This window comes from Balaenoptera physalus (genome assembly GCF_965194825.1).
Source record: "Balaenoptera physalus genome assembly, chromosome: 19".
Classification (NCBI taxonomy): Eukaryota; Metazoa; Chordata; class Mammalia; order Artiodactyla; family Balaenopteridae; genus Balaenoptera; species Balaenoptera physalus.
This window is the reverse complement of record NC_138900.1, coordinates 15,195,374-15,223,141: the sequence shown is the minus strand read 5'-3', so window position 1 is coordinate 15,223,141 and position 27,768 is coordinate 15,195,374. Positions and strand designations below refer to the sequence as shown.

The 27,768-nt window shown below is 37.2% G+C and overlaps 1 protein-coding gene across 4 annotated transcripts; it reads left to right on the top strand.

Annotated features, from left to right (window-relative positions):
* The first annotated feature begins 85 nt into the window (after nucleotides 1–85).
* On the top strand, nucleotides 86–27,491 carry ZNF570 (zinc finger protein 570). Of its 4 annotated transcripts, none has more exons than XM_082439356.1 (5): nucleotides 86–6,501; nucleotides 7,375–7,449; nucleotides 11,214–11,340; nucleotides 11,670–11,765; nucleotides 23,853–27,491. In XM_082439356.1, the coding sequence occupies exons 2-5, from the start codon at nucleotides 7,417–7,419 to the stop codon at nucleotides 25,205–25,207; spliced, it is 1,611 nt and encodes a 536-aa protein (XP_082295482.1). In that variant the 5' UTR covers nucleotides 86–6,501; nucleotides 7,375–7,416; the 3' UTR covers nucleotides 25,208–27,491. The 4 variants fall into 4 exon arrangements, with proteins under 4 accessions (XP_082295482.1, XP_082295484.1, XP_082295481.1 ...); XM_082439355.1 differs by having other exon boundaries at nucleotides 6,488–6,599; XM_082439358.1 differs by lacking the exon at nucleotides 7,375–7,449.
* The last annotated feature ends 277 nt before the right edge of the window (nucleotides 27,492–27,768 follow it).

The window sequence follows — 27,768 nt, the reverse complement described above, 5'->3', positions numbered from 1 at the left end:
GATAGTTTTCCCTTCAAGACAAGCACTTGTTGTTTAAATAAACTTCTTGGTTTGGTTTTCTTTTTTAAAGGTATGAGCAGGTAGGGCTTCCCTGGTGGCGCAGTGGTTGAGAGTCTGCCTGCCAATGCAGAGGACATGGGTTCGAGCCCTGGTCTGGGAGGATCCCACATGCCGCGGAGCGACTAGGCCCGTGAGCCACAATTGCTGAGCCTGCGCGTCTGGAGCCTGTGCTCCGCGGCAGGAGAGGCCGTGATAGTGAGAGGCCCATGCACCGCGATGAAGAGTGGCCCCCGCTTGCCGCAACTCGAGAAAGCCCTAGCACAGAAACGAAGACCCAACACAGCCATAAATAAATAAATAAAAATTTTTAAAAAAAGCTATGAGCAGGCAAACATCAAAAAATGAAATTAGGCTCTTCATCACACTATCAAATCTGTATGCTGTTTATTTCTTTTTCTTTCCTGGTTTCTCTGGCTAAAACCTTCTATACAAGATTGAACAGAAGTGGAGACAGTGAATATCTTTGCCAAGATCTTACTTAGAGGGAAAGTATTGGTTTTTTTGGTTTTTGTTTTTTCTTAATTTTATTTATTTATTTATTTATTTATGGCTGTGTTGGGTCTTCGTTTCTGTGCAGGCTTTCTCTAGTCGTGGCAAGCGGGGGCGACTCCTCATCGCGATGTGCGGGCCTCTCACTATCGCGGCCTCTCTTATTGCGGAGCACAGGCTCCAGACGCGCAGGCTCAGTAACTGGGGCTCACGGGCCCAGCTGCTCTGTAGCATGTGGGATCTTCCCAGACCAGGGCTCGAACCCGTGTTCCCTGCATTGGCAGGCAGACTCTCAACCACTGCGCCACCAGGGAAGCCCCAAGTATTCAGTTTTGTACTATTAAGTGAAATGGTAGCTGGAGATTTTTCATAGATGGCCTTCACTGAGTTGAAGCTTTTTTCTTTTTCTGATAAGTGTATTTATCAAGAATGGATGTTGAATTTTGTCAAATGCTCTTTCTGCATCTGAGATGGCAATACGTATTTTCTTTCTCTTTTAGTTTGTTAATATGTTGAATTACACTGGACTTCAAATCTTAAACCAATATTATATTCTTAGGATAAACACCACTTGGCCATTGTTGCATTATCACTTTTTTATATTGTTGGATTCAATTTGCTAAACTTTTATTAAGAACTTTTTGCAAAAAGGTTCATGAGGGATATTAATCTGTAGGTTTTGTGGGGGCGGGGCAGGTGGGGTAATTTTGTCTAGTTAACTCATAGAATGAATTGGGAAGAATTTCCTTCTATTCAATATTCTGGAAGAGTTTGTATAAAATTGTTATTATTTATTCTTTAAATGCTTAAGAGAATTTTAAATGTTTAATAAAAATTAAAATTAAATAGAAATGTTTCATAGAATTTACCAGTGAAGCCATCTGGACTTGGCTTTTTTTGTAGGAAGGGTTTTTTTGGTTTATTTTTTAAGATTTATTTATTATTTATTTGTTTATTTTATTTATTTATGGCTGGGCTGGGTCTCAGTTGCAGCACGCGGGCTCTTCGTTGTGATGCACGGGCTTCTCTCTAGTTGTGGCGTGGGGGTTTTCTCTTTAGTTGTGGCGTGCAGGTTCCAGGGTGCGTGGGCTCTGTAGTTTGCGGCCTGTGGGCTCCAGTTGAGGCGCGCAAGCTCGGTAGTTGTGGCACACGGGCTTAGTTGCCCTGCGGCATGTGGGATCTTAGTTCCCTGACCAGGGATCGAACCCACATCCCCTGCATTGTAAGGCAGCTTCTTTACCACCGGACCACCAGGGAAGTCCCTGTAGGAAGGTTTTTAATTCCAAATTCAATTTATTTTATAAATATAGGGCTATTCAGGTTAATTATTTATTCTTTAGTAAGGTTTGATAGTTTGTGTCTGTCAAGAAATCTTTCTATTTCACCTAAGTTGTTTAATATATTGGATTAAAGTTTCTATGCTGTACTTTGTCATCCTTTTAACGTTTGTAGAATCTGTAGTGATGTCACTTCTCTCATTCCTGATATATCTCCATTTCTTTCCTGACCAGTCTTGCTACAGTTTTATCATTTTTATTAATCTCAAATAACTACCTTTTGGTTCCATTGATTTTTCTTTATTTTTCTGTTTTCTATTTCATTGATTTCTGCTCTATTTATTATTTCCTTTGTTTTGCTTACATTGTGTTTAATTTGCTCTTCTTTTTCTGGTTTCTTAAAGTGGAAGATGAAGCCACTGATTTGAGACCTTTGTTTTTTGTTAATATAGACATCTAGTTTCTAGAAATTTCCCCTTGAACACAGTTTCAGTGGCATCTCATAATTGCTATGTAATATGTTATCATTTTCTTTCAGTTCAACATACTTTCTAACTTCCTTTTTGATTTCTTTTTTAATCCATGCGTTATTTAGACATGTGTACGTTTCCAAATACAATATTCAATAATTATCCAGATATCTTTCAGTTACTGATTTCTAATTTAATTCCACTGTGGAAAGAGGCTTGTTTTGTGGCCCAGAATATGTTTTATTTTTGGAAATGTTCCATGTGCCTTGAAAAAAATTAGTATTTTTTGCTGTTGTTGGTTGTAATGCTCTGCAAATACCAATTAGTTCAAATGACAGTGTTTTTCAAATCTTCTATGTTGTAACTGATTTTCTGTCTACTTGTTCTAGCGATTACTGAGAGTATTACTGGAATCTCTGACTTGTAATAGTGGATTTATCTCTTTCTCCTTCCAGTTTTATCAGTTTTTGTTTCATGTATTTTGATGCTATTATTAGGTGCATGAACATTTACAATTGTTATTTTCTATTGATGAACTGACCACTTTATTATTATGAAATGATCTTCTTTATCTCTGTAATATTTTTTGCTCTGAAACCTACTTTGTAGATATTTATATCCACTCCAACTTTCTTTTTTTTAACAGTTTTATTGAGATGTGATTTACATACCATATAATTCACCCGTTTAAAGTGTATTTAATTCAATGATTTTTGGTATACTACATTATTACATTTTTGTATTATTGTAAAATACATAACATAAAATTTGCCATTTTAACAATTTTTAAGTGTACAATTCAGTGGCATTAAGTACATTCAAAATGTTGTGCAATCATCGCCACTATCTATTTCCAAAACTTTTCATCAACCCAAACAGAAACTTTGTAACCACTAAGCAATAATTCCCAATTCCTCCCTCCCCGCAGTAACCCCTAATCTATTTTCTTTCTCTATGAATTTGCCTAATCCAAATATTTCATATAAGCAGAATTATACAATATTTGTCCTTTTGCATATGAGTTATTTCACTTTGCATAAATTTTTCAAGCTTCATTCATGTTGTATGTGTCAGAACTTTATTCCTTTTTATGACTGAATAATATTCCATTGTATGTGTATAGTACACTTTGTTTATCCATTCATGTTTTTTCCACCTTTTGGCTATTTTGAATAATACTTCAATAAACATTGGAATACAAGTATCTGTTCAAGTCCCTGCTTTCAGTTCCTTTGGATATATACCTAGGAGCATAATTGCTGGGTCACATGGTAATTCTATGCTAAACTTTTTGAGGAATTGCCAAGCTATACCATTTTATATTTTCACCATAACTGTACAAGGGTTACAAGTTCTGCACATCCTCACTAACGCGTGTTATTTTCAGTTATTTTGAAAATACCCATCCTAGTAGGTATAAAGTGGTATCTCATAGCTTTATTTGCATTTCCCTAATTACTAATGATGTTTAGTCTTTTTATGTGTTTATTGGCCATTTATATATCTTCTTTGCAGAAATACATATTCAAGTCTTTGCTCACCTTTTGAATTGGGTTGTCCTTTTGTTGTTGAGCTTTAGGAGTTCTTTATATATTCTGGGTATTAAACCCTTATCGGATATATGATTTACAAGTATTTTCACCATTCTGTGGGATGTCTTTTCACCTTCTTGATGATGTCATTTGATGCGCGAAAGTTTTTAATTTTGATGAAGTCCAATTTATCTATTTTTTCTTCGGCTGCTTGTGCTCTAGGTGTCATATCTAAGAACCCACTGCCAAATCCAAGGTCATTCCAGCTTTCTTTACACAGCATTAGCATGGTATATCTTTTTCCATCCTTGTACTTTTAACCTATTGGTATAGTTATATTTAAAGTGAATTTCTCATAGGCAGCATATAGTTGAGTTGTGCTTTTTTATCCGATCTGATACTCAGTCCCTCTTAATTGGGATGTTCAGATCATTTATATTTAATCTGATTATTGATATAAACCTTCTATCTTTCAATTTGTTTCCCACCTGTAATTTGTTCCCTTCTCCTCTTTCTGACTTCTTTTGGATTAACTGAGTAATTTTTATGACTCCATTTTATCTCCCTTGTTGGATAATAGCAATAACTCTTTGTTTTGTTAGTTAAGTGGTTGCTTTAGGGCTTAGCGTGTACATCTTTCACTTAACACAGTGTCCATTCAAGTGATATTATATTACTTCCCATAGAATATTGGAACCTTTACATTAGTTTATTTCCACGCACTTCTCTTCTCCTGGCATTTGTACTATTGTTGTCATACAATTTGCTTCTATATTTGTTAACATATATAGTAATACTATAGATACCCTTAACTACATTGTTTTCATTCTTGCTTAAACAGTAATTTGTATTTTGGCAATAATTATATAATAAGAAAATAGTATTATGTGTTAACCCTGTAATTACCATCTCTGGTGCTCTTCACTCATTTGTGTAGATCCAGATATCTATTTGTTATCCAAATACACATATAATAGGTCTCTTGAATTTCCCCTTCCACTCACTAATATCTTATTCACCATTTTTTAAAATGATTTATTTATTTATTTATTTATTTATTTTTGGCTGTGTTGGGTCTTCATTTCTGTGTGAGGGCTTTCTCCAGTTGTGGCAAGCGGGGGCCACTCTTCATCATGGTGCACGGGCCTCTCACTGTCGCGGCCTCTCCTGTTGCGGAGCACAGGCTCCAGACGCGCAGGCTCAGCAGTTGTGGCTCACGGGCCCAGTCGCTCTGCGGCATGTGGGATCTTCCCAGACCAGGGCTCGAACCCATGTCCCCTGCATTGGCAGGCAGACTCCCAACCACTGCGCCACCAGGGAAGCCCCACCATTTTTTAAAGCTTATTTTCTCTGTGTCTATCCCAGCACCTCAAATAGCATCTGGCACACAGTAGGTGCTTTCTAATCGGATACCACAGGGCAGAATTCTTCACACAAACCTACATCCATTAGTATAATCCTCACGGTCTGTCATACACACTATCATACCACAGTCCTACTCCACTCTCCACCAGTCAGTCACTTTCTATCATAGCACATTCTCACAGTTAACATCACAAATGTCACACACAATAACACACATGGTCACAGAAATGCACCATGCTCACTCCAACACACAGAGTTTTGCATAGTTACTCTCACAGAAACACACACACAATGACAGAATCAAAGGGTGGTGCACTAACTCACAAAATCAGTCAGGTGACAGAAACTTAAACAAATAAAAACTTAAAATATAATCACTGTTGTTCTAAGGGGGTATAGAGTCAGGTTAAGGAGCCGTGGAGTGTCGGGGGAGAAGTGTAATCAGGGAAGCCCTCTTGGAGATGAGACATTTGTATCTGAACGTAGGGAACTTTGAAGATACCCGACATAGGAGCCATTTTAGGAAGAGGGGACACAGTCACATCCACCATCACTAAATCACAAACACAGGAACCATATGCAAAGGATGACACTCTCTACCCTGACCCCTCCCCTCCTGCCTTCAAGGTAAACCATTCCCTAGGAACGCCCTAGGGAAGGCGGGACTGGGTGGAAGCATAATGCACTTGCGCACTCCGCTCCCAACTGCCCACCACACACCACACACTTTTTTCAGGTTCCCCAGCTCAAAGAGAGGAACTCACTCTTCACGCACTTTGTGTAGACGCGAGCGCACTAGCGCGCGCCCACACACCACCCGGCCCCCTGCGACTAGCCCAAGGCTTGTAATTCTCTGCTGCGTTGCTTAGAGAGGTGAACCGAAACCCTGTGCCTGCGCACTTCAATCCCAGACCGTCTAGTGTGACGCTCGGCCAGTCTCTGTGGCAGACCCAGGCTCGGAGCTGAGAGGAATCATCGGGTCTTCCAGGCTCCTTCTGCAAGGCCAGGGAGAGGTCGGCGTGGCAAGAGCCGGGGCAGAGGGGGCGGTGTTACGAACCCGCAGAGGAGCTGAGCTGTGGCAGTTGAACTCCCGGGTGCCGAGCCTTTTTCTGGTCAGGACTACATTTCCCAGTGGCCCCCGCGAGCACTGGGCCCGCTGCCCCTTTGTGTCCTCCGGAGGCCAGGTCGCTTCTTTCCGGGCCCGCGGAGGCTGGGTTCCCTCAGATTCAGGGCAGGAGGTGGGCCCGAGAGGAGGTTACCCGAGTTTTCCGGGCTTGGACGTGGTCTTCCGGTACTTCAGTTCTGCAGGTAGGAAGTGGGTTGAGGAGCGGCCTGTGGGTCACCCTGACGTCGGTCCCCGGGCCTTCTGTGTGACTCTTCGTGTGAGACGGGGTTGAGACCATATGGTGCGTGAGCCTGTCACCCGATGTGCCTGTACACATCGTATCTGTGTGACTGTGGGTGCGAGTGAGTCGATGGTTGGTGCCACAGAGGGCGAGACTGTGAGCGGGGGCGGGAGGGTACTCTCTGTCTCCCGTTGTTCCTGTATCCTCGGCCTCTTTGTGACTGGAGTGTGAGATCACCGGTTGTGATACCCTAGTATTTGAGGCTGGGGGCTATGGGAGAGGGTGACGGTGTGAAACTGCCCGTACCCGTGGCCGCTGTGATCTGTGTAAGATGGTGGTTGGCGCTGTAGTTTTTAAGAATCTGTGGGTGTGTGTATGTTGTGTTTTTTTTTTTTTTTTGCCGGGGGGGGCGCTGAGTGAGACTCTGTGCCACCAGTATCTATTAAAGCTAACCAGGTGATGCCAGTGTGCCACCAAGTTTCAGAACCACTGATCTACTGGAGAGGAGAAGGAAAGTGGAGTCAGGAAGACCTTTATTTGATCTCGGTGCTGTTATTTATTAGCTGTGTGTCTTTATGCAAATGATTACATTACTTGGAGTTTTTATTTGTAAAAATCTAGAAAATCTCTTGTTAAAATAATAAATTAGGAAGTGATTTAGGCACAGGTTAAATTGTATGCAAGCAGATTTCTAGGTCTCCATTCTGCCTTCTCTCTATTGGAGGGAAGGGTGCAACAGAGGAAAGAGAAGCAAAAAAATTCTAGGCTAGTAATTCTGGATGCTGCAAGGAAAGCCTAGTTTCTCATGTTCTCTTCCCCATCTCACTCATCTAAGGACACTGCCATTTCCCAAGAGAAGAGTCAAGGGGAGGAAAGAATGGCTGTTGGACTTCTTAAAGCCATGTACCAGGTGAGCTGGTGTTTTCTCTTTCCTGAAATATTTTCCTGCTTTTCAAAACAAGCAGACATTAATTTTCCTTCTGCTGAAACTTTTCTGGGTGACCAATCATGTCACTTCTTAAAACCCTCCAATGGATTCCCACCTGCTTCTGGATAAATGTTGAAGTCCTTGCCTTGGCTTGCAAGGCCCTACATAAACTGGTCCCTGGCTAACCCTCTGACCTCATCTAATTTTTCCCACTCTGTATTTCACTCACTCGGTTCCAGCCACACTAGCTTCCTTGTAGTGATTTGAGTACATTCTTAACTCATGGCCTTGCACTTACTGTTCCCTCTGCCTAGAATGCTGTTCCCCCAGATACAGACCAACTTCTTCATTCTGGTCTCTGTCCAAATGTTCATTCATTCAACAAATTTTTGCTAAGCACCTATTAACTAAGGAGGCTTAATCCTAGTCTTCTTTTCTGCTCTATCTACACTCACTCCTTTGTTGATCTCACCCTGTTTCACAGCTTTATATACCATCTATATGCCAACAACTACCAAATTGTATACAGCCCAGAAATCCAGAATCATATATCCAACTACCTACTCAGCATCTTCATTTGGTTGTGGAATGGATACCTCAAATTTAGATGTCTCAAACTGAGTGAAATGAGCCATTGGAAGTTTGGGAGCATAGGAGTGGCATGATCTGATTCCCATTTAATAGGATCACTCTGGCTGCTATTGAAAATAAACTGAATGGGACAAGGATAGAAACAGGAAAATCAATTAGAAAACTCTTACATACTTCCCCATCTAAGATGTTCAAGCTAAAAGTCTTCCATTAGGAAATTCTGTTTGTCCTGCCTTCAAAATATATCCAAAATCTGACCACTTATTACTACCACCAGTTTCCATTCTGGTATAAACCAACATCTCTCACCTGGATTATTGCTATGCTCTTCTAACTTGTCCCTCTACTTACACCCTAACTGTCTTTAGTCTATCCCCAACAGAGCAGCCAAAGTGATCCTGTTACGTATGTCATATTATGTCATTCCTCTTCACATCAGGGAGAGAAACAATGGAAAGTATAGACAGCTCTTTAAAATAGTTTAGCTGTAAGGGAGGAAGAGAAATGAGTGGTAACTGAAGGAGAAACTGTAGTCAACAAGGTTTTTTAAAGATGGGTATATGTCTGTGGGCTGATGTTAAAGATTCAATAGAAAGGGAAATTGAAGATGAAGAGGAGAGAGGAGGGAATTGCTGGAACACTGTGCTTGCGTAGCTGAGAGCATCTGAGGTCTGGGATACAAGTGGAGGGGTTTGGCCTTTGCTAGGAAAGTGGGCTGTTCATTTATAGTAATAGGATCAAGTTAGAGTTTATGGGCCAGATGCAAGTAGATGTGTAGATGTTGTGGGAATTTGTGGAAATTCTCTTTAAATGGCTTTTGTTTTTTCACTGAGACAAAGCAAGATCCTTAGCTGAGAGTAAGGATGGGGGAGGAGGTATTGAAGATTGAAGAGAGAGAAGAAAGTATCAAATGGTCATTTAGGAGGGTGGGGGAAATGAATGGACTAGAGAAGTGTATCATGTAGGTAGGTAGAAATGTATCATTTTGGCCCCCTGGAAGTTAGTGATCATGAATTTAAAGTGAGACCAATTAGCATGGTTTCTCTAGCAAAGTTCAGCTGTGCAGGGTACAGAAACAGAGTATGCTGAGTATGCTGAGTGATGGCTGTGGTTTAACCAGGTGAGTATAGTTAAGTGAGAGGGGGCCGGGCAGTTGAGGGTATATGCATGGGGGTGATTATAACAAATGGTTGTTCTAGGAAGTGAGGGTATGTGGGGGTGAAGAACAGTGAAAACGTGGTGAGATCAATGATTTGTAGGTTCTAATGGGGTCGAAGAATTATCCTAATTGGGGTACCAGAGGGAAAAAACTGGAATATAGAAGGTGGAAGTGAGAGTGGGAGAGTTGAGCTTATGGAGGGTTTTGTACTTATTGGTAACGACAAGGTCTAGGGCATGATCATGAAGTGAGCGACTGTAGAAGTGTGGAAGACAGGCTTATTGGAGAAGATGGGGTCAGAGAACTGAGAGGCCAGGCTGTTGGGAGGGTTATTTATATGGATATTGAAATGACCAAAGCTTATGTTTGATGGGAGTAGCATTGGAGAGAGAACAGTGAGCCAGATGCTAAAGTGTTCAAGTAATGCCAGAGAATTTGTATCTACCAGGAATTGGTAGATAATGGAAACAAGAAGTGATAGTGACATAGCCTGATTTCATGAGGTTATAGGCAGGCAAAAAACTAGGTATATTTTAGGGAAGAGGGTGGGGCAATGGTATGGAAACAAGTGTAAGGAGCAAAGAGGTCACCTACCTCACCTCCACATGCTGTAGTACAAGGGATGTGAGAAATAAGACAGTCACCACATGACAGGGCTTCAGGGAAAGTTGTCTTCTCCGCTGGGAATCATGTTTCTGTAAGGCAAAAAGGTTAAGGGAACTGTTGACTTTCTTTAGACTGGTTTGATTATAATTATGAATGGATTTTGAAACCAAGTATTTGGTTAGAGTTCAAATATTTTAAGAGGTTCTTTGTTAGAGGTCAAATATTTTAAGGTTAGAGTTTAAGCTCCTTATGTTGACATTGTAATTATTTTCATTGACTGTATAAATTAACTTAAAGAATCAGTGAAAAAATGTGTATGTTGTATATAAAAATTTTATACATTTATTATACATATTTATGTAAGCTAAGGAAAACATTTTTGGAAGCATGTATACCACATGAACCAAACTTTTAACAGGAGCGTTTCTGCAGTATATGAAGGATGTTATTGCTAGGGCAGAGGGAGAAATTCACAAACTACTTAATATAATTAAATAAGAAAAAAAGTTACTGTGTGTTGAAAAAACACTTTAAGAATTTTTATTTTGTAGAGACAGTTTTTTTAACTATGACAAAATTGTATCAAATGCCCAATTAAAAATCTTGCTTTGACAGATTCACCTCTTCTAATTTTGTAAAAAAAGAAAAAAATTTATGAGTGTGTATGTGTGTGTGTGTATCCATCCCCACAACACATAATGTATGTTAGTTTTCATCAGGTGGTCACATTATAGAAACCTGGAATCCAGCTGAATCATAGCATAGCTCCAAGTTTTTAAGAACTTTGCTCAGCCCCTATAAGCAAAAACAGTATTATGAGTGGAACACTCATTTCTTTACACAAAATTTTAAGTACTCTCTATAAAAGTATTTGAATTTTAATGGAATTGATCATTTGTTTTGCTTGTTCTAGAACAATTTTCAGAGATACAGCAAGCACTTTATGGTCTCATTTTTGATCCTCTTATAGCTTCTTGAACTTTGCAAACCATTCATTCATTAATTCAGTTTATTCAGCAAATATCTGAATGCCTCATGTGTGCCAGATACTGTTCTATAACTGGGATATAGCAGTGACCAAAACAAAAACATACTCTGCCCTCATGGACTTTACATTTTAATGGAGGTGAGGAGCAGACAATAAATAACAAAATAATTAAGTATCATGGAGAAAAATAAGGAGGGTTAGGGGAATAGGGAACTGGGGTAAGAGCATTGCTTTTTTTATATGCAGAACGATCTGAGAAGTACAAAAGCCCTGAGGGGGAACATTCTTGACATATTTGAGGATGTAATGTATGGGAGAGCCCTGTGCACCTGGGGCAGAATGAATGAGGTGAGTATGGGAAGAGATGAGGTTGTTTCACTTCATTTATTTATTTCATTTCAGGAGTTGGTGACCTTCAGAGATGTGGCTGTAGACTTCTCCCGAGAGGAGTGGGATTGTCTGAATTCTTCTCAGAGGCATCTGTACAGTAATGTGATGTTGGAGAACTACAGGATCTTGGTATCACTGGGTAAGAATATCTTCTTGTAAAATTGAGCTTATACTCATAAGGGGCACTTTGCTACCACCATTGTTGTGAATTTTTAGATAGCATCTGTAGTGCTTGGCTGAAAGTCTGCTGCCTGTGCCAAAGTAACGGGTTAATATTTGTGGAGTTGGCAGTGAACAGGTCTATTATTAATCTGTGTTGGAAGCTTCAGCTTCCCTGTCCTTTGAATACATGTCCTTATCACAGTTTTCTCTGGCTTACTGCAAGCTCCCTCTTCCCTGATGATCAAAGAATTGGATGTGAGTTCTGGGATATCTACAGCATGACCAAATTCTGTTTCTTATATGCAGGACTTTGCTTTTCTAAACCAAGTGTGATATTATTGTTGGAACAAGGGAAGGAGCCCTGGATGGTAAAGAGAGAGCTGACAAAAGACTTGTGCTCAGGTGAGTGAAGAGGAATAGGCAGGCAAAAACCTTTGCAGGTGACAGCACAGCTTGACTCAAAGGTATCACACCTCTTCACTCTTCTTTGTTGTTGGCATGTTCCTCTCAAATGTCCTAGGTCTTAGTAGAAACTTGAGTCCTTTTAGTGTGTTCTCCCAAAGTTGATATTCTAAACTGTCTCTCCTTTCACATTTTGCCCCCTCTTATTTATTCTCTGAGTCCCCTTCCTTCCCAGTCTCATAAACCTCTTCCAGTCTTTAAAAAAATCTTTTCCTAATCTGATGAACTTTTGAACTTTTGATGAACTACTAACAGCTGTAACTGAAGTAACAAGTTCAAATCCTGACACTTACATGCATTGGAACTTTGGGCAAGTTACTTAACCTCTCTGTGCCTTTGTTTTGTCATCTGTAAAATGGGATAATATTTTTAAGGTGCTTTCAACAGTTCCTATCTCATATTATGAGCTCAAAAGCTGTTAGCTGCTAGTATTATAATAGTAGTAGTTTATCTCTAAATGCCTCATTTTTCTCTTAATGGTCAGTTCATTCATTCCTTTAATCAACATTTATTGAATTTGTACTTTAAACAGAGTACTTGCAAGATGCTAGGGTATTATACATTTATGTAAATAATCAAATAGTTGATAGGCTTGTAGCAGAGATAAAATATGACTGAAAATGGCACACATGAAAAGAAAGCTGACATGAAGGAAGCTCAGAGAGAGGTGAGAGAGGAGTCTGCTTAGCTGGGAAGATGGTCTTTAACAAAAACACAGGTCAGGGACTTCCCTGATGGTCCAGTGGTTAAGACTCCTCGCTTCCACTGCAGGGGGCGTGGGTTCGATCCCTGGTCAGGGAACTAAGATCCTGCATGCGGTGTGGTGAGGCCAAAAAAAAAAGGTCAGAAGCTAGAAAACATTTGAGGGGTTAGCTTTGTGGTGTAGGAAGGATTTTCAGATAGGCATAGGAAGCATTAAGGTAAAATGAAGGACTTAAAGTTCAGAAGAAAATTAGGGTCATTGTAAACATCTCTGTCAACACTACTCCCCAACTCATTCCCACCCCTTCCACTACCTCTCCCCAATCTTTTATGTTCATGTTCAGTTTTCTAAGGAAAAATTTTGATATAGAACTGTAGTATCAAAGAATACGTGGCTAAATTTTATTTATTAATTATTATTATTATTAAATAAATCATACACACATAAATATATTAGACTAAATATGTACTTTAGGTAATAATATAACAAAAAATGTACCTGCTTCTTAACTTAGGATATAAAAGATTGTCAATGCCATTTTAGGTCCTCAAGGGCCCCTGCCTAGTGATATATCACTCTCTACCCTTGGACCATCTCTACCACTCACTAGGGTAACCATTATCCTACAATTTTGCTTATCATTTCTTGACTTTTCTTTATTGTTGGTGCCATATAGCCCTAAACAAAATACTTATATTTGCATATTTTCAATTTTTTATACATGGAAATATAGTGTACAGATAATTCTGACTTTTTTCAACTCAAAATTATATTCCTGAGATTCATCCATGTTGATTTTAGTAACTATTTTTCATTGAATTTATTTTTCCTGTTGAAATGTAATGTATTCCACTGTGAAAAATCACAATTTATCCATTGAAGGGCATTTGAGTTGTTTCAGTTTTATGTTATTATAAATGTTACTGCTATGAACCTTATTATACATGACTGATGGTGTACATATGCTGGAGTTCATGTAGAGAATATAGCCAGGAATTTACTGCATCATGCTATTTTACTTTCCAGATTACTTGTACTAATTTACATTTCTAACAGCTGTGTATAAGAGTATTCATTGCTCCACATTCAGAATTGACAAATTTTTAAATTTTTTGCAAATTTGATGGGTATGAAATATTATCTCCTTATACTTGTCATCTGAATTTCCTTGATTACTAAAAAAATTTGGCATCTTTTTATATATATAAATGGCCATTTTGATTTCCTCTTCTGTGAAGTGCCTGCTCAAGTCCTTTGTTCAGTTTTGGGAATATATATATTTTTTATGAAGTATAGTTGATTTACAATATCATATTAGTTTCAGGTGTACAACATAGTGATTTGATATTTTTATAGACTATACTCTATTTAAAGTTATTATAAAATATTGGGTATATTCCCTGTGCTATACAATATATCCTTGTTGCTTATTTATTTATTTATTTTTTGCTGTGCCATGCGGCTTGTGGGATCTTAGTTCCCTGACCAGGGATCGAACCCAGGCCCACTGCAGTGAAAGCACCAAGTCTTAGCCACTGGGCCACCAGGGAATTCCCACTTATTTATTTTATACATAGTAGTTTGTACCTCTTAACCCCCTACCATTATCCTGCCCCTCCCCCATACCTTCTTTGTACTGGTAACCACTAGTTCATTCTCTGTATCTGTGAGTCCGTTTCTGTTTTGTTATGTTCATTTGTTTGTTTTATTTTTTAGATTCCACATATAAGTGATAACATACAGTATTTGTCTTTCTCTAACTTATCACTAAGCCTAATACCCTCCAGGTCCATCCATGTTGTTGCAAATGGCAAAATTTCATTCTTTTTTTGTGACTGAGTAGTATTCCATTATATATATTCACATACATACATATATATATATATAGGTATATATGTCACATCTTTATCCATTCGTCTGTTAATGGACACTTAGATTGCTTCCATATCTTGGCTATTGTAAATAATGCTGCTATGAACATTGGGGTGCATGTATCTTTTTGAATTAGTGTTTTTGTTTTCTTCGGATATGTACCCAGGAGTGGAATTGCTGGATCATATGGTAGTTCTATTTTTAGTTTTCTGAGGAACCTCTGTACTGTTTTCCATAGTGGCTGCACCAATTTACATTCCCACCAACAGTGCAAGAGGGTTCCCTTTTCTTCACATTTGTTATTTGTGGTCTTTTTAATGATAGCCATTGTGAAATGTATGAGATGATATCTCGTGGTTTTGATTTGTGTAGCTTATGTTTTTGATTTTGATATTTTGTTTTAAGAAACCTTTCTATATTCTGAAGTCATATGGGTGTTCTCAAATTGTCTTCTAAAGATTTTCCTTTTACATTTAGGGCCATAATCCAATTGAGATTGATTTTTGAGATTGAAGTAAGTATTTAATTTCTAAAACCAAACGTCCCAGACATTTACTGAAGAAATGAGCTCTCTTTGCTTATTGTTCTGAATGTTACCTTTTAATATATCAGGTTATAGTATATTTATGGGTCTGATTTTGAGCTCTGTTCCATTCCATTGATCTCTGTTTTCTTACGCCAGTACCACACTATCTTAAATATTTTAATGTAATACTTCAATATCTGTTAGGGTAAGTCCTATACCTTGTTTATGTTCTTCAGAATTTCTTGTTTGCCCTTTGGCCATATAACTAAAGTTTAGGTCAATTTCCACTAGAAAACAACAAAAAGCTATTGGCTTTTGGTTCAAATTTTATTCTATATATCAATTTTGGAATTTTTTTTAATTTGTGAACATAGTTTATCTCTCCATTTACTTAGGTCTTTAAATTTCCTTCAAATGTGTTTTGTAATTTTCTCCATAAAGGCCATGCACATCTTCTATTAGATTAATTCCTAGGCATTTTAGTTTTGTTCCTGTGTTAAATGTTGTCTGTGTTTTCAATTTGTTGCTCATACATAGAAATAAAGTTAACTTTTGTACTTTGACCTTATATCCAGCAACATTGCCAAGCTCTCCCATTAATACTAGTAATTTTTAGATTTCCTTGGCTTTTTCTGTGGGCGGGCATGTCTGTGAATAATGGCAGTTCCTTCATTTTAAATTCTTATACCCTTAGTTTCTTTTTTCTGTTACCCTGTCTTAGATCACCAATATGGTATGAACCAAAGTAGTGATAGCAGGCATTTTTATCAACTTCTGGTCTCAATGAAAGTGCTTTAATATTTTGTAATTAATAATTCTGATGTTTAAATGTTTCTGGTAGATACCCTTTCATTACTGTTTGCTAGAGTTTTGATTGTATAAAGCTTTTGAGTTTTAATGTCTTTCTGTAACTGTAGATGATTAGATGATTTTTACTTTTTCATCTGTTTATGTAGTGAATTACATATGACATTTTTAATGTTGAACCAATCTTGTATTCCTGAGACAAACCCATCTTGATCTTTTCCATTCATTGCTAGCTGCTATTTGCCAATATGTTATTTAGTTTTTTTGCATCTATGTTTGTCAGTGAGGTTGGCCTTCAGTTTTTCCCTTCATGTACTCTTCTTGTCAGATTTTGGAATCAGGGTTGTCCAAGTTTCATAAACCCTGTTGGTGAGTATTCCTCTTTTTCTTCCTTAGAAGAATTTGGGTAAAATTTTTAAAATTTGTCTTTTGAATGTTTGGTAGAACTTTGTTCATCTTGGCCTGGGATTTTTTGTGTGTGAAAAGAACTTAAACTAATAATTCAATTTCTATTATAAGATTTTGTTTTTTATTCCTCCTATAGTCATGGAGTTATGGTATTTTTTCTAAAAATTTATAATTCTCATGTAAGTTTTCAAATTTATTAGATAGAGTTATTCATTATTTTCTCTTATCTGAAGTTGGTAGTATATGTAATTATGACCTCTTTTTCCTTCTAAAAAGGGAGAAACAAATCTTTCAACTTATTAATGTTTTCAGACATTTTTTACTTCACTGATCCTCTCTAATTTATCTTTAAAATGTTTTCATGTACTTCTCCTCTACTATTTTATTTCTCCTAAATTTTTTATGCTACTTTCTCTCTCTCTCTTTTCTGCTGGCTTTTAAACTTAGATAATTCAGTGTTTTTGAGGCTTTCTCTTTTCTATTATAAGCATTTAAGACTATATTAGGAATATAGTTCAAATGTTTTGATATGTAGTATTTTTGTTATCATCGTATATCTTAGCATTTTCTAATTTCCATTGATTTTTTTCTTGACTGTGAATTATTTGGAAGCTTTAAGTTGCAAATTGAAGTTTTTTGTTTGGTTTAACTACATTGTGATTGGAGGATATGGTCTAGTTAACATGCATTCTTTGAAATACTTTGAAACCTCTTTTACATCTTAGGGGTTAATTTTGGTAAATATACTGTGTGTTCTGGAGAATGTCTGCTGCTTGTGGAGTACAGCATTTGATATATGTTCATTGGATTAAGCTCATTAATTGTGCTGGTCAATTCTTCTGTGTATTGATTTTTTTTTTAAATCTCTTTGAGCATTATTTTGAAAGTATTTTATAAGGTGATATGTTTGGGGGATTATCTTTCTGGTAATCCCAGAATGATTATCTTTCTGGTGAATTCTTATATTATTGTTACTCTTTAAATCTAGTGATGATTCTTCCCTTAACTATTTAGCTTAATATTAACATAACTATATTAGCCTTCCTTTGTTAATATTTCCTTAGTTTAGTTTGTCCCACCCCTTTACTCTCTTACTTTCTATGTGGTTTTTTTTTGTGAACAGTATATAGCTAAACATTTTTTTGTCCAGTCTGATAATCTAATTGTGTTCTTGTTGAGTTTTAGGAGTTCTTTATGTACTCTGGATATTAACCCGTTTTCAGATACATGATCTGTAAATATTTTCTCCCATTCCTACTGTGGGTTGCCTTTTCACTCTGTTGATTATGTCCTTTGATGCACAGAAGTCTTTAATTTTGTCTACTTTTTTCTTGCCTGTGCTTTTGGTATCATAACCAAGAAATCATGGCTGAATATAATGTCATGAAGATTTTTCCCTATGTTTCCTTCTAAGATTATTTTAGTTTTAAGTTTTAGGTTTAAGTCTTTGATCCATTTGGGGTTAATTTTTGTATATGGTGTAACAACTTCTTTGTTTTGCATGTGGATATTTAATTTTTCCAGCACCATTTATTGAAAAGCCTGTCCTTTCTCCATGGAATGGTCTTGGCATGCTTGTGAAAAATCATTTGACCATGTATGTGAGGGTTTATTTCTGAGCTCTCTGTTTTCTATTCCATAGGTATATATATCTATCTTTATGTCACACCACACTGTTTTGAGTACTGTATCTTTGTAATAAGTTTTGAAACCAGGAAGTGTGAGACCTCCAACTTTCTTCTTCCTTTTCAAGATTCTTTTGACTATTCAGGGTCCATTGAGATTACATATGAATTTTTGGATCAATTTTTCTATTTCTGGAAAAAGCATTGGGATTTTGATAGGTATTGCATTGAATCTCTAGATAGTTTTGCGTAGTTTGGACATCTTAACAGTATTAACTTCTAATCCATGAACACAGGATGTCGCCATTTATTTATATCTTTAATTTCTTTCAGTAATGTTTTGTAATTTTCATTGTAGAAGTCTTTCACATTCTTGATTAATTCCTAAATATTTTATTCTTTTTTGATGCTATTGTAAATGGAGTTGTTTTCTTAATTTTCTTTTCAGATTGTTCATTGTTAGTGTATAGAAATGCAACTGATTTGTGTGTGTTGACTTTGTATTCTGCTACTGTGTGGAATTTGTTTATTAGTTATAACAGGTGTTTGTTTTTCTTTTGTGGAGTGTTTAGGATTTCTACATATAAGATCATGTTGTCTACAAACAAACAATTTTATTTCTTCCTTTCTAATTTGGAGGGTTTTTTATTTGTTTTTCTTGCCTAATTGCTCTGGCTAGAGTCATTTCTGACTTTAGTTGAATTGCTCTTTTTTCTTAATCAGTCTTATTAAAGGTTCATCAGTTTTGTTGATCTTATTGAAAAAACAACTCTTGGTTTAGTTGATTCTTTCTATTGCTTTCTTAATTCTCTATCTGGTTTATGTCTGCTTGAATCTTTATTATCTTCTTCCGTCTTCTAGATTTGGCTTAGTTTGCTCTTTTTCTAGTTTGTTAATATTGTTGATTTGAGATCTTTCTTCTTTTGTGATGTAAACCTTCACAGCTATAAATTTCCCTCTTAGCACTGCTTCTGATGCATCCCATAAATTTTGGTATGTCATATTTTTATTTTCATTTGTCTTAAGATATTTTTAAACTCTTCCGTGATTTCTTCTTTGACCCATTGGTTGTTTAAGTGTGTGTTGTTTAATTTCCACATATGTGTGGATTTTCCAATTTTTATTTTGCTATTGATTTCTAGTTTCATTCCATTATGATTAAAAAAGATAGTTAATTTGATTTCAATCTTTTTAAATTTATTAAGACTTGTTTTACGGCTAACATATAGTCTATCCTGGATTCATGTTTATTTTCTTGATGAATGTTAGGATTTAAAAAAAAATTTTTTTTTATTCATGGTGTTTTTGTTTTTGATTTTTTGGCCATGCCACACAGCTTGTGGGACCTTAGTTCCCCAACCAGGGATTGAACCCAGTCCCAACGCAGTGAAAGTGCCGAGTCCTAACCACTGGACTGCCAGGGAATTTCCTAAAAAAAAAAAAATTCTTGCAGTGAGTTTGCCAAACTGCAAAATCTGAGAGGACAGCATTCCACAAGATTGTACTTATTTCAAACACCAGCTGCAAGTTAGGGGATCCTCAGGGCCACCCTCATTTCTGACCCACTGGCTACATGTTTGGGAGTGCCTACAGTCACCCTCAGGTTTAATAATTCACTAGAATGACTCACAGAACTCAGGGCAAGAGCTATATTATGATTACAGCTTTACTATAACAAAGACTACAAATCAGAACTAGCCAAAAGGAGAGACACCAAGGGTGAGGGCGGGGAGAGTTGCAAATGTGAAGTTTCTGTTGTCCTAAGGGCCCACCAGGCATCTCAGTATTCAAAAGAATATTACCAACCAGGGAAGTTCTCACAAGCTTCAGTGTCCAGAGTTTGTTTTGTTTTGTTTCATTATGTAGGCATGATTGAGTGAATCATTACCCAGCATGACTCAATCTCCAGCCTTCCTTCCTTTCCCAAAAGTCAGATTGATATCATGGTGGCTCAGAGCTCCAACCCTTTAATCATATGGTTCGTCTTTCCAGCATGGTTAGCCTCCAACCTGAGTCATCTATCTCGTTAGCAAAAACTATCTAGGGGCTCATCATGAGTCACCTTATTAGTATTAACTATCAGGTGTAGTCCAAGGGGCTCACCATGAATAACAAAGACACTCCTTCCAGGAGTTTAGATGGCTTAGAGGTTACCTCCTGGGAAATAGGGACAAAGGCCTGCCGAATTCCTTATTGCACAGTTCTTTTAAGAAATCACAATAGGCTCTGACTGTAATTGAATGGACATAATAGGTAAATTTAGTCAGACTTTGTGGCTTTACATTGTTGGTTCCTCATATACAAAAGCAAAGTGTGCATCTTCTCCCTTTATTCAAATTTTTTGGGGTGGTCCATCATTAGAATTGTAAAGCTTTTGTTCTTTTCTTATAAAGTTTATTTCTAGGGTTTTTTCCCTCTTCATTGTTGTTGTTGTTGTCAATGTTAAAGATATCCTCTGAGATTAATTATTTTCTTTATGCTTTCTTCTATTGCTTTTTAAAATTGATTCTAAAATTGCAAAATAATATTCTTATTTGAAAAAAAGAAGTATAAATAGTACAGTAATTTCCCACATAGCTTTTATATTCTATTCTATATTCTATTCTTTTATTTATCTAATTATTCATATGTGGTGTTTTGCAAGCCCCAATGTATACTTTGTATATAAAGAAAGATAATTTTTATTAATGGTTACTATTACTAGCTGTCTTTTTTTGGGGGGGGCCACAACACACGGCTTGGGGGATCTTAGTTCCCTGACCAGGGATTGAACCTGTGCCCTTGGCAGTTAAAGCATGGAGTCTTTAACCACTGGACTGCCAGGGAATCCCCTTTGTGACATTTCTTGTCCTCCCGTGACATTTCTTAATAATATATTCCAAACTGTGTATATTATTGTGAAAGTATATTTTATACTTTTTCAGTATAAAGCATTGAACAAGTTGATTTTTATTATAACCTTTAATATCATGTGGTATTAATGTTCTCAGCCCTGATTTTTTCTTGCTTACATTTGTCCTTCTTAATCTCTTTGAGTTTCTTCTCTTTTCCTGAATATCTTAATGTTGGAGTGCTCCAGGGTTCCCTCCTCGCTCCTTTCTCTTCTATCTACACTCATTCTCTTAGTAATTTAGTCTCTTTAAATACCATCTATATGCTGGCAACTCCCAATTTAAAAATCTCTAGTCCAGACTTCTATCTTTTTTTTTTCTGAATTATAGTTGATTTACAGTATTATATTAGTTTCAGGTGTACAGCATAGTGATTAAAAAATTTTATAGAGGAGCTTCCCTGGTGGCGCAGTGGTTAAGAATCCTCCTGCCAATGCAGGGAACATGGGTTTGAGCCCTGGTCCGGGAAGATCCCACATGCTACAGAGCAACTAAACCCGTGCGCCACTACTACTGAGCCTGCGCTCTAGAGCCTGCGAGCCACAACTCCTGAGCCCGCGTGCCACAACTACTGAAGCCCACGCGCCTAGAGCCCGTGTTCCGCAACAAGAGAAACCACCACAACGAGAAGCCCACATGCTGCAACGAAGAGTAGCCCCCACTCACCACAACTAGAGAAAGCCCGCATGCAGCAACAAAGACCCAATGCAGCCAAAACTAAATAAATACATTAAAAAATTTTTTTAATTTTATAGATTATACTCCATTTATATAATTATAAAATATTGGCTCTATTCCCTGTGCTGTACAATATATCCTTGTAGCTTATTTATTTTATACATAGTAGTTTGTACCTCTAAATCCTCTACCCCTATCTTGCCTCTCCCTGCTTCCCTCTCCTCACTGGTAACTACTAGTTTGTTCTCTGTATCTGTGAGTCTGTTTCTGTTTTGTTATATTCATTTGTTTGTTTTATTTTTTAGATTCCTCATATAAGTGATAACATACAGTATTTGTCTTTCTCTGTCTGACTTATCACTAAGCATAATACCCTCCAGGTCCATCCATGTTGTTGCAAATGGCAAAATTTCATTCCTTTTTATGACTGAGTAGTATTCTGTTGTATCAGTATATATATACCACATCTTTATCCATTCATCTGTTGATGGATACTTGGGTTGCTTCCATATCTTGGCTACTGTAAATAATGCTGCTCTGAACATTGGGGTGCATATATCTTTTTTATTAGTGTTTTCATTTTCTTTGGATACATACCCAGGAGTGGTATTGCTGGATCATATGGTAGTTCTGGTTTTAGTTTTCTGAGGAACCTCTGTACTGTTTTCCACAGTGGCTGCACCAATTTACATTCCCACCAGCGGTGTAGGAGGGTTCACTTTTTTCCACATCCTCACCAACGTTTGTTATTTGTGGTCTTTTTGATGACAGCCATTCTGACAGGTGTGAGGTGATATCTCACTGTGGTTTTGATTTGCATTTCTCTGATGGTTAGTGATGTTGAACATCTTTTCATGTGCCTGTTGGCCATCTGTATGTCTTCTTTGGAAAAGAAGTTCTTCTGCACAGTTTTTAATCGAGTTGTTTGTTTTTTTGACATTGAGTTGTATGAGCTATTTATATATTTTGGATATCAACCCCTTATCGTAGACCTCTACCTTAAACTTAGTCTCACGTGTCCATCTGCCTTCTCAACATTTCCATTTCAAAGTCTAAAAGACATATTAAGTTTATGATGTTTAAATCTGAACTCTGGATCTTCTATACCTCACTACCTAAGCTTGCTGTACCCATAGCCTTTCCCATCAATGTTGATGGCTATTCCATCCTTCCATTGTTCAGACCATGAACTTTGAAGACATGCTTGTCTCATCTCTTTCTGTTACATTCTATATCCAATCTGTCAGTATATCCTCCTGGCTTTTCCTATAAAATATACCTAGAATCTGACCACCTCTGTATACCTCCACTGATATCTCTCTGGTCTGAATCATTATCATTTCTCACACTGATTGCTACAATAGTAGGTCCCCTTCCTTCTCCCCTTGCTCTCCACCTTCCAGTATTTTCATTAAATCATAACTAGATATCACTTCTGTACTCATACCACTTCAGTGGCTCTCTATCTCACTCAGAGTAAGACCAAATTTCTTAGGTGGCCTATAAAGCTTTAATAATCTGATTATCCTTTACCCCCTGACTTCATCTACTACTACTCAGTCCTCTCCAGCCACACTGGCCTTCTTGCTATTCCTCAAACAAACCAAACATGCTTCTACTTTTAGGCTGTTTCTTCTGCCCAGAATATTCTTTCTTTAAATATCTAAGTAACTAACTTTTTCACTTCCTTCAAATCTTTGCTTTAATTTTTTGTTTGTTTTTGGCTGAGTTGGGTCTTCATTGCTGCATGCGGGCTTTCTCTAGTTGTGGCGAGCTGGGGCTACTCTTTGTTGCAGTGCGTGGGCTACTCATTGTGGTGGCTTCTCTTGTTGTGGAGCACGGGCTCTAGGCGCACAGGCTTCAGTAGTTGTGGCATGTGGGCTCAGTAGTTGTGACGCACGGGCTTAGTTGCTCCATGGCATGTGGGATCTTCCTGGACCAGGGATCAAACCCGTGTCCCCTGCATTCGCAGGCGGATTCTTAACCACTGTGCCACCAGGGAAGTCCTGCTTTAATGTTAACTTATTAATGATTCCTACCTTTAACTTCACCAACACTCCTGAGCTCTCTTACCCTGCTTTTCTTTTTCTGTAGCACTTAGTACCTTCTAACATACAATAAAATTTACTTATTTAGCATTTAATTTCTGTCTCCCCCAAGAACATAAGATCCATGAAGGTAAGGATCTTCGTTGACTCCAATATGAAAGCATATAGAACAGTACCTGGTACAAGGTTCAATGAATGTTCTTGAAAGAAGTAACTATAAAAATGGAGATTATTTCAGTTCCTGTATTATTCATACATGCATAAAATTATAACTGAGCCCAATCACCTACATAAGTCCTTCTTGACCTGAGATTTACCTTATTGATATTCTTATAATTCTAATCATTCCTCCTCAAGTTTCTCTATGACCTATTTGCAGTTTCTGTTCTTACACACTTCAGAACTACTTTCATAAATGTACCTTCTGGTACATAATAGAGTAGACATTTTTTTTCTTATTATTTTTCAGACTGGGAATCTGTGTGTGAGACTGAAGAGTTAACCCCAAAGCAGGACATTTATGAAGTGCGATCATCTCAGAAAGTAATAGAAACACTTACAAGCTGTGGCCTTGAGTACTCCAGTTTGAAAGAAGAATGGAAATGTGAGGGCCACTTTGAGAGGCAACCAGTGAATCAGAAGGCATGTTTCAAGGAAAAGACAATCACTCATGAAGAAGCCCCTGTTGATGAAAGAGGACAAGAATATAACAAAACTTGGGGAAGTTTCCATCCCAGCACACTACTTCATACACAACAGATAATCCCCAAAGAGGAGAAAGTACATAAACATAACACACATAAAAGCTTTAAAAAAAAATTAATGGCTATTAAGCCCAAGAGTATCTATACAGAGAAGAAACTTTTGAAATGTAATGACTGTGGGAAAGTCTTCAGTCAGAGCTCATCCCTTACTCTTCATCAAAGAATTCATACCGGAGAGAAACCCTATAAATGTGTAGAATGTGGGAAAGCCTTCAGCCAGAGATCAAATCTTGTTCAACATCAGAGGATTCATACTGGAGAGAAACCCTATGAATGTAAGGAATGTAGGAAAGCCTTCAGTCAGAATGCACACCTAGTTCAACATCTGAGAGTTCATACTGGAGAAAAACCTTATGAATGCAAAGTGTGTAGGAAAGCCTTCAGCCAGTTTGCTTATCTTGCTCAACATCAGAGAGTTCATACTGGAGAGAAACCCTATGAATGTATTGAATGTGGGAAAGCATTTAGCAATAGATCATCTATTGCTCAACACCAGAGAGTTCATACTGGTGAGAAACCTTATGAATGTAATGTCTGTGGGAAAGCATTTAGCCTTCGTGCATACCTTACTGTACATCAGAGAATACATACTGGAGAGAGACCCTATGAATGTAAGGAATGTGGGAAGGCTTTCAGCCAGAATTCACACCTTGCTCAACATCAGAGAATTCATACTGGAGAAAAACCTTATAAGTGTCAGCAATGTAGGAAAGCATTTAGCCAGATTGCCTACCTTGCTCAACATCAGAGAGTTCATACTGGAGAGAAACCCTATGAATGTATTAAATGTGGGAAGGCTTTTAGCAATGATTCATCCCTTACTCAACATCAGAGAGTTCATACTGGAGAGAAGCCTTACGAATGTAATGTTTGTGGAAAGGCTTTTAGTTACTGTGGATCCCTTGCCCAACATCAGAGAATCCATACTGGAGAGAGACCCTATGAATGTAAGGAATGCAAGAAAACCTTCAGGCAGCATGCACACCTTGCTCATCATCAGAGAATCCATCTTGGGGAGTCACTGTCACCACCCAATCCAGTCAATCACCAAGTCCTGTAGACTATCTCAAAAATACTTCTGGAATTTATACTCTTTTCTCCATCTCTAATGTTGTCATCCTAGTCTAAGATTCATCTCACCTGGATCACTCTATAGCTTTCTAACAGGTTTTCCTGTATCAACTTTTGGTCCCCTTAAATTCATTTCCCACCATGCACCCAAACTGATCTTTTTCAAGTGTAAGAATACACACATCACTGCCTCCAGTTACGTTTTTTTGGCTTGCTGTTGTTCTTAAGCTAGCATTCACAGTCTTTAAAACTGTCTATGAGGAGCTTCATTATCTGGTTCTTAGATACCTTTCAGCCTTATTTTATTCCAGTCTCTCTGGGCAGTAGGCACTTCCCAGGACTAAGAGCTTAGATTCTGGAAAATCATAGCTCTACCACTACTGTAGCATTGTGTGATTTTGAGTAACTTGCTTGACTTATCTAAACCTCAGGGTTTTCTTTAGTTCTTAAAATAGGGATAATAAAGGATACTGTATTGTAGAAATGTGAGTATTAAATGAAATAGTGTCTATTGTAGATTGGTGCATATTAAGTAAGAAATTTGCATGCAAAGTACTTAACATAGTGCATCAAATATAGCAGATATTCAATTTAATAATAATAGCTAACATGCATTGAGTGCCTACTATGCACCAGGCACTGTTCTACATACTCAACATATATTAACTCATTTAATCCTTACAGCTAAAACAAGATTCCTTAGTGGACAAAGCAGAACATCCATGGGAAGCAGCAGGTCAGAACTGGGGAAACCTAAAAACTTTAGAATATATGTGGGAGTGTTTGTACTCTAGGTGAGTAATTGATACAGACAAAAGTAGTAGAACTATAACACAACCAGTTTTAGGAGGTTTCTAAAGAAACAATTGGATAAACTAATTAAAGAAAATGAAGATTCACTGAGAAAAATACAGAACTTATATTTAGATCAAGAAAAGAACAGAGAGTATTGCAGTTAACTCCAAAAACCCAATAAACAGAAATTTATACTGTAGAATAAAAAGACATCAGTCCCAGGTAATTGTATGGGTGAATCTAGGTGATTTCAAAAGCATTTAAACTGTTTCATACCATAGAAAAAGTATAAAGTTTATAAATTTTTATCAAGTGATTATAAAATTGAAACCAAAAGTGGACTGAGGGAAGAAAACTACAGTCAAATGTAGTTTGACGACATTTATATATATACACACATGCATATATATACTTTCATTCATTCAGTAAATTTTGAGTAACTACTGTTTGCCACACACTGATTTAGACATGAGGAGATAAGATGATCAATACAAAGACCATGTCCTCATGGAGTTAAAACAATAGATTTTCTAGGCCCAGAAAACTGAAGAACAATAAAATAAATTGAAGGGTATTATATAGCCTAGGCTGAAGAGACTCAAAATAACAAAGTTATCAGTTACTCCTAATTTACAACTTCACCGCAGTTCCAACCAAAATTCCTCAATGGGCCTTTTTGCCCTTTAATGTCACAGCTTTGTTTTGAAATTCATCTATGAAGTGTGAATTCTAAAGAAACAAAATTATCGAATCTAATCTATTTGTAGAAATTTTGCATATGATAAAGATGGTTTATACCAGTAGAGGAAGGATGGATTTGGGAGTAGTAAAATAATTGACAACGTACATCATGGCAGTAAGGGAAAAAAATAAAACCACAATGAACTATTTCAAAATCATCACATTAACAAAAGCATCACAGTACCTATTACTGGGAAGATGTGGAGCAATAGGTGTATTCATACAGTGCAGTTGAAAATAGTTTTTTAAAAATAATTTATCAATATCTATTAAAGTTGAAGATGTGGATACTCTTTGACCCAGCAATTCCACACTTAAACCTCTACAGAGCCTCTCCTTATGTGTTCAGGGAGATGTACATGAACACCCACTTCAGTGTTGTTTGTGAAAATGAAAAGTTTAGGGTAAGCAAAACAATCATTAGCGTTTAAGTAAGTTAGAATTGAAATTAATGAACTAGAGGTACTTTTATCAATATGGATACATCTCAGAAACAATATTGAAATCGAACTAGAGGGTATTTTGTATGATATGGTTCATCAAATTGTGATGACCTCTGGGGAGGGAGAAAAATGAGATTGAGGAAAGGATGCAAAGGGAGGTATCTTTTAATCATTACTTTCTTTAAAAAATAACTGGCCATTTACTCTAAATTGATAAAGCTGGTTGTGGGTTTTTATTCCCTGTATCTTTCTATATGTTTAAACTATTTCATAATTAAAAAAACATTTAAGTAATGTTTGCTTTTGTCAGTTATTCCTTCACTATACCTCAGGCATGCCATATTCACCATTCATCCAATCCATAGTCACCATTTTCTTCAGAAAGAAGCTCGTATACAATTGCCTTCCAGATGCAATCACTGTTAACAATTTGGTGACTATCCTTCCAGGCATCAGAGTTTTGAGAATGACTATATTTTTACGCTGAGAGTTTTATAGCCTACTTACTGCATTTTTTTCCCCCATCATTCCTTTTTTCCCCCAGCTTTATTGAGGTAGGATTGACAAATTA

Bases quoted from the DNA above. Each gene is read 5' to 3' on its own strand.
- ZNF570 (XM_082439355.1), top strand. The intron at 11,341-11,669 runs GTAAGAATATCT...TCTTATATGCAG, and splicing joins CAGGATCTTGGTATCACTGG to GACTTTGCTTTTCTAAACCA. The intron at 11,766-23,852 runs GTGAGTGAAGAG...ATTATTTTTCAG, and splicing joins GACAAAAGACTTGTGCTCAG to ACTGGGAATCTGTGTGTGAG.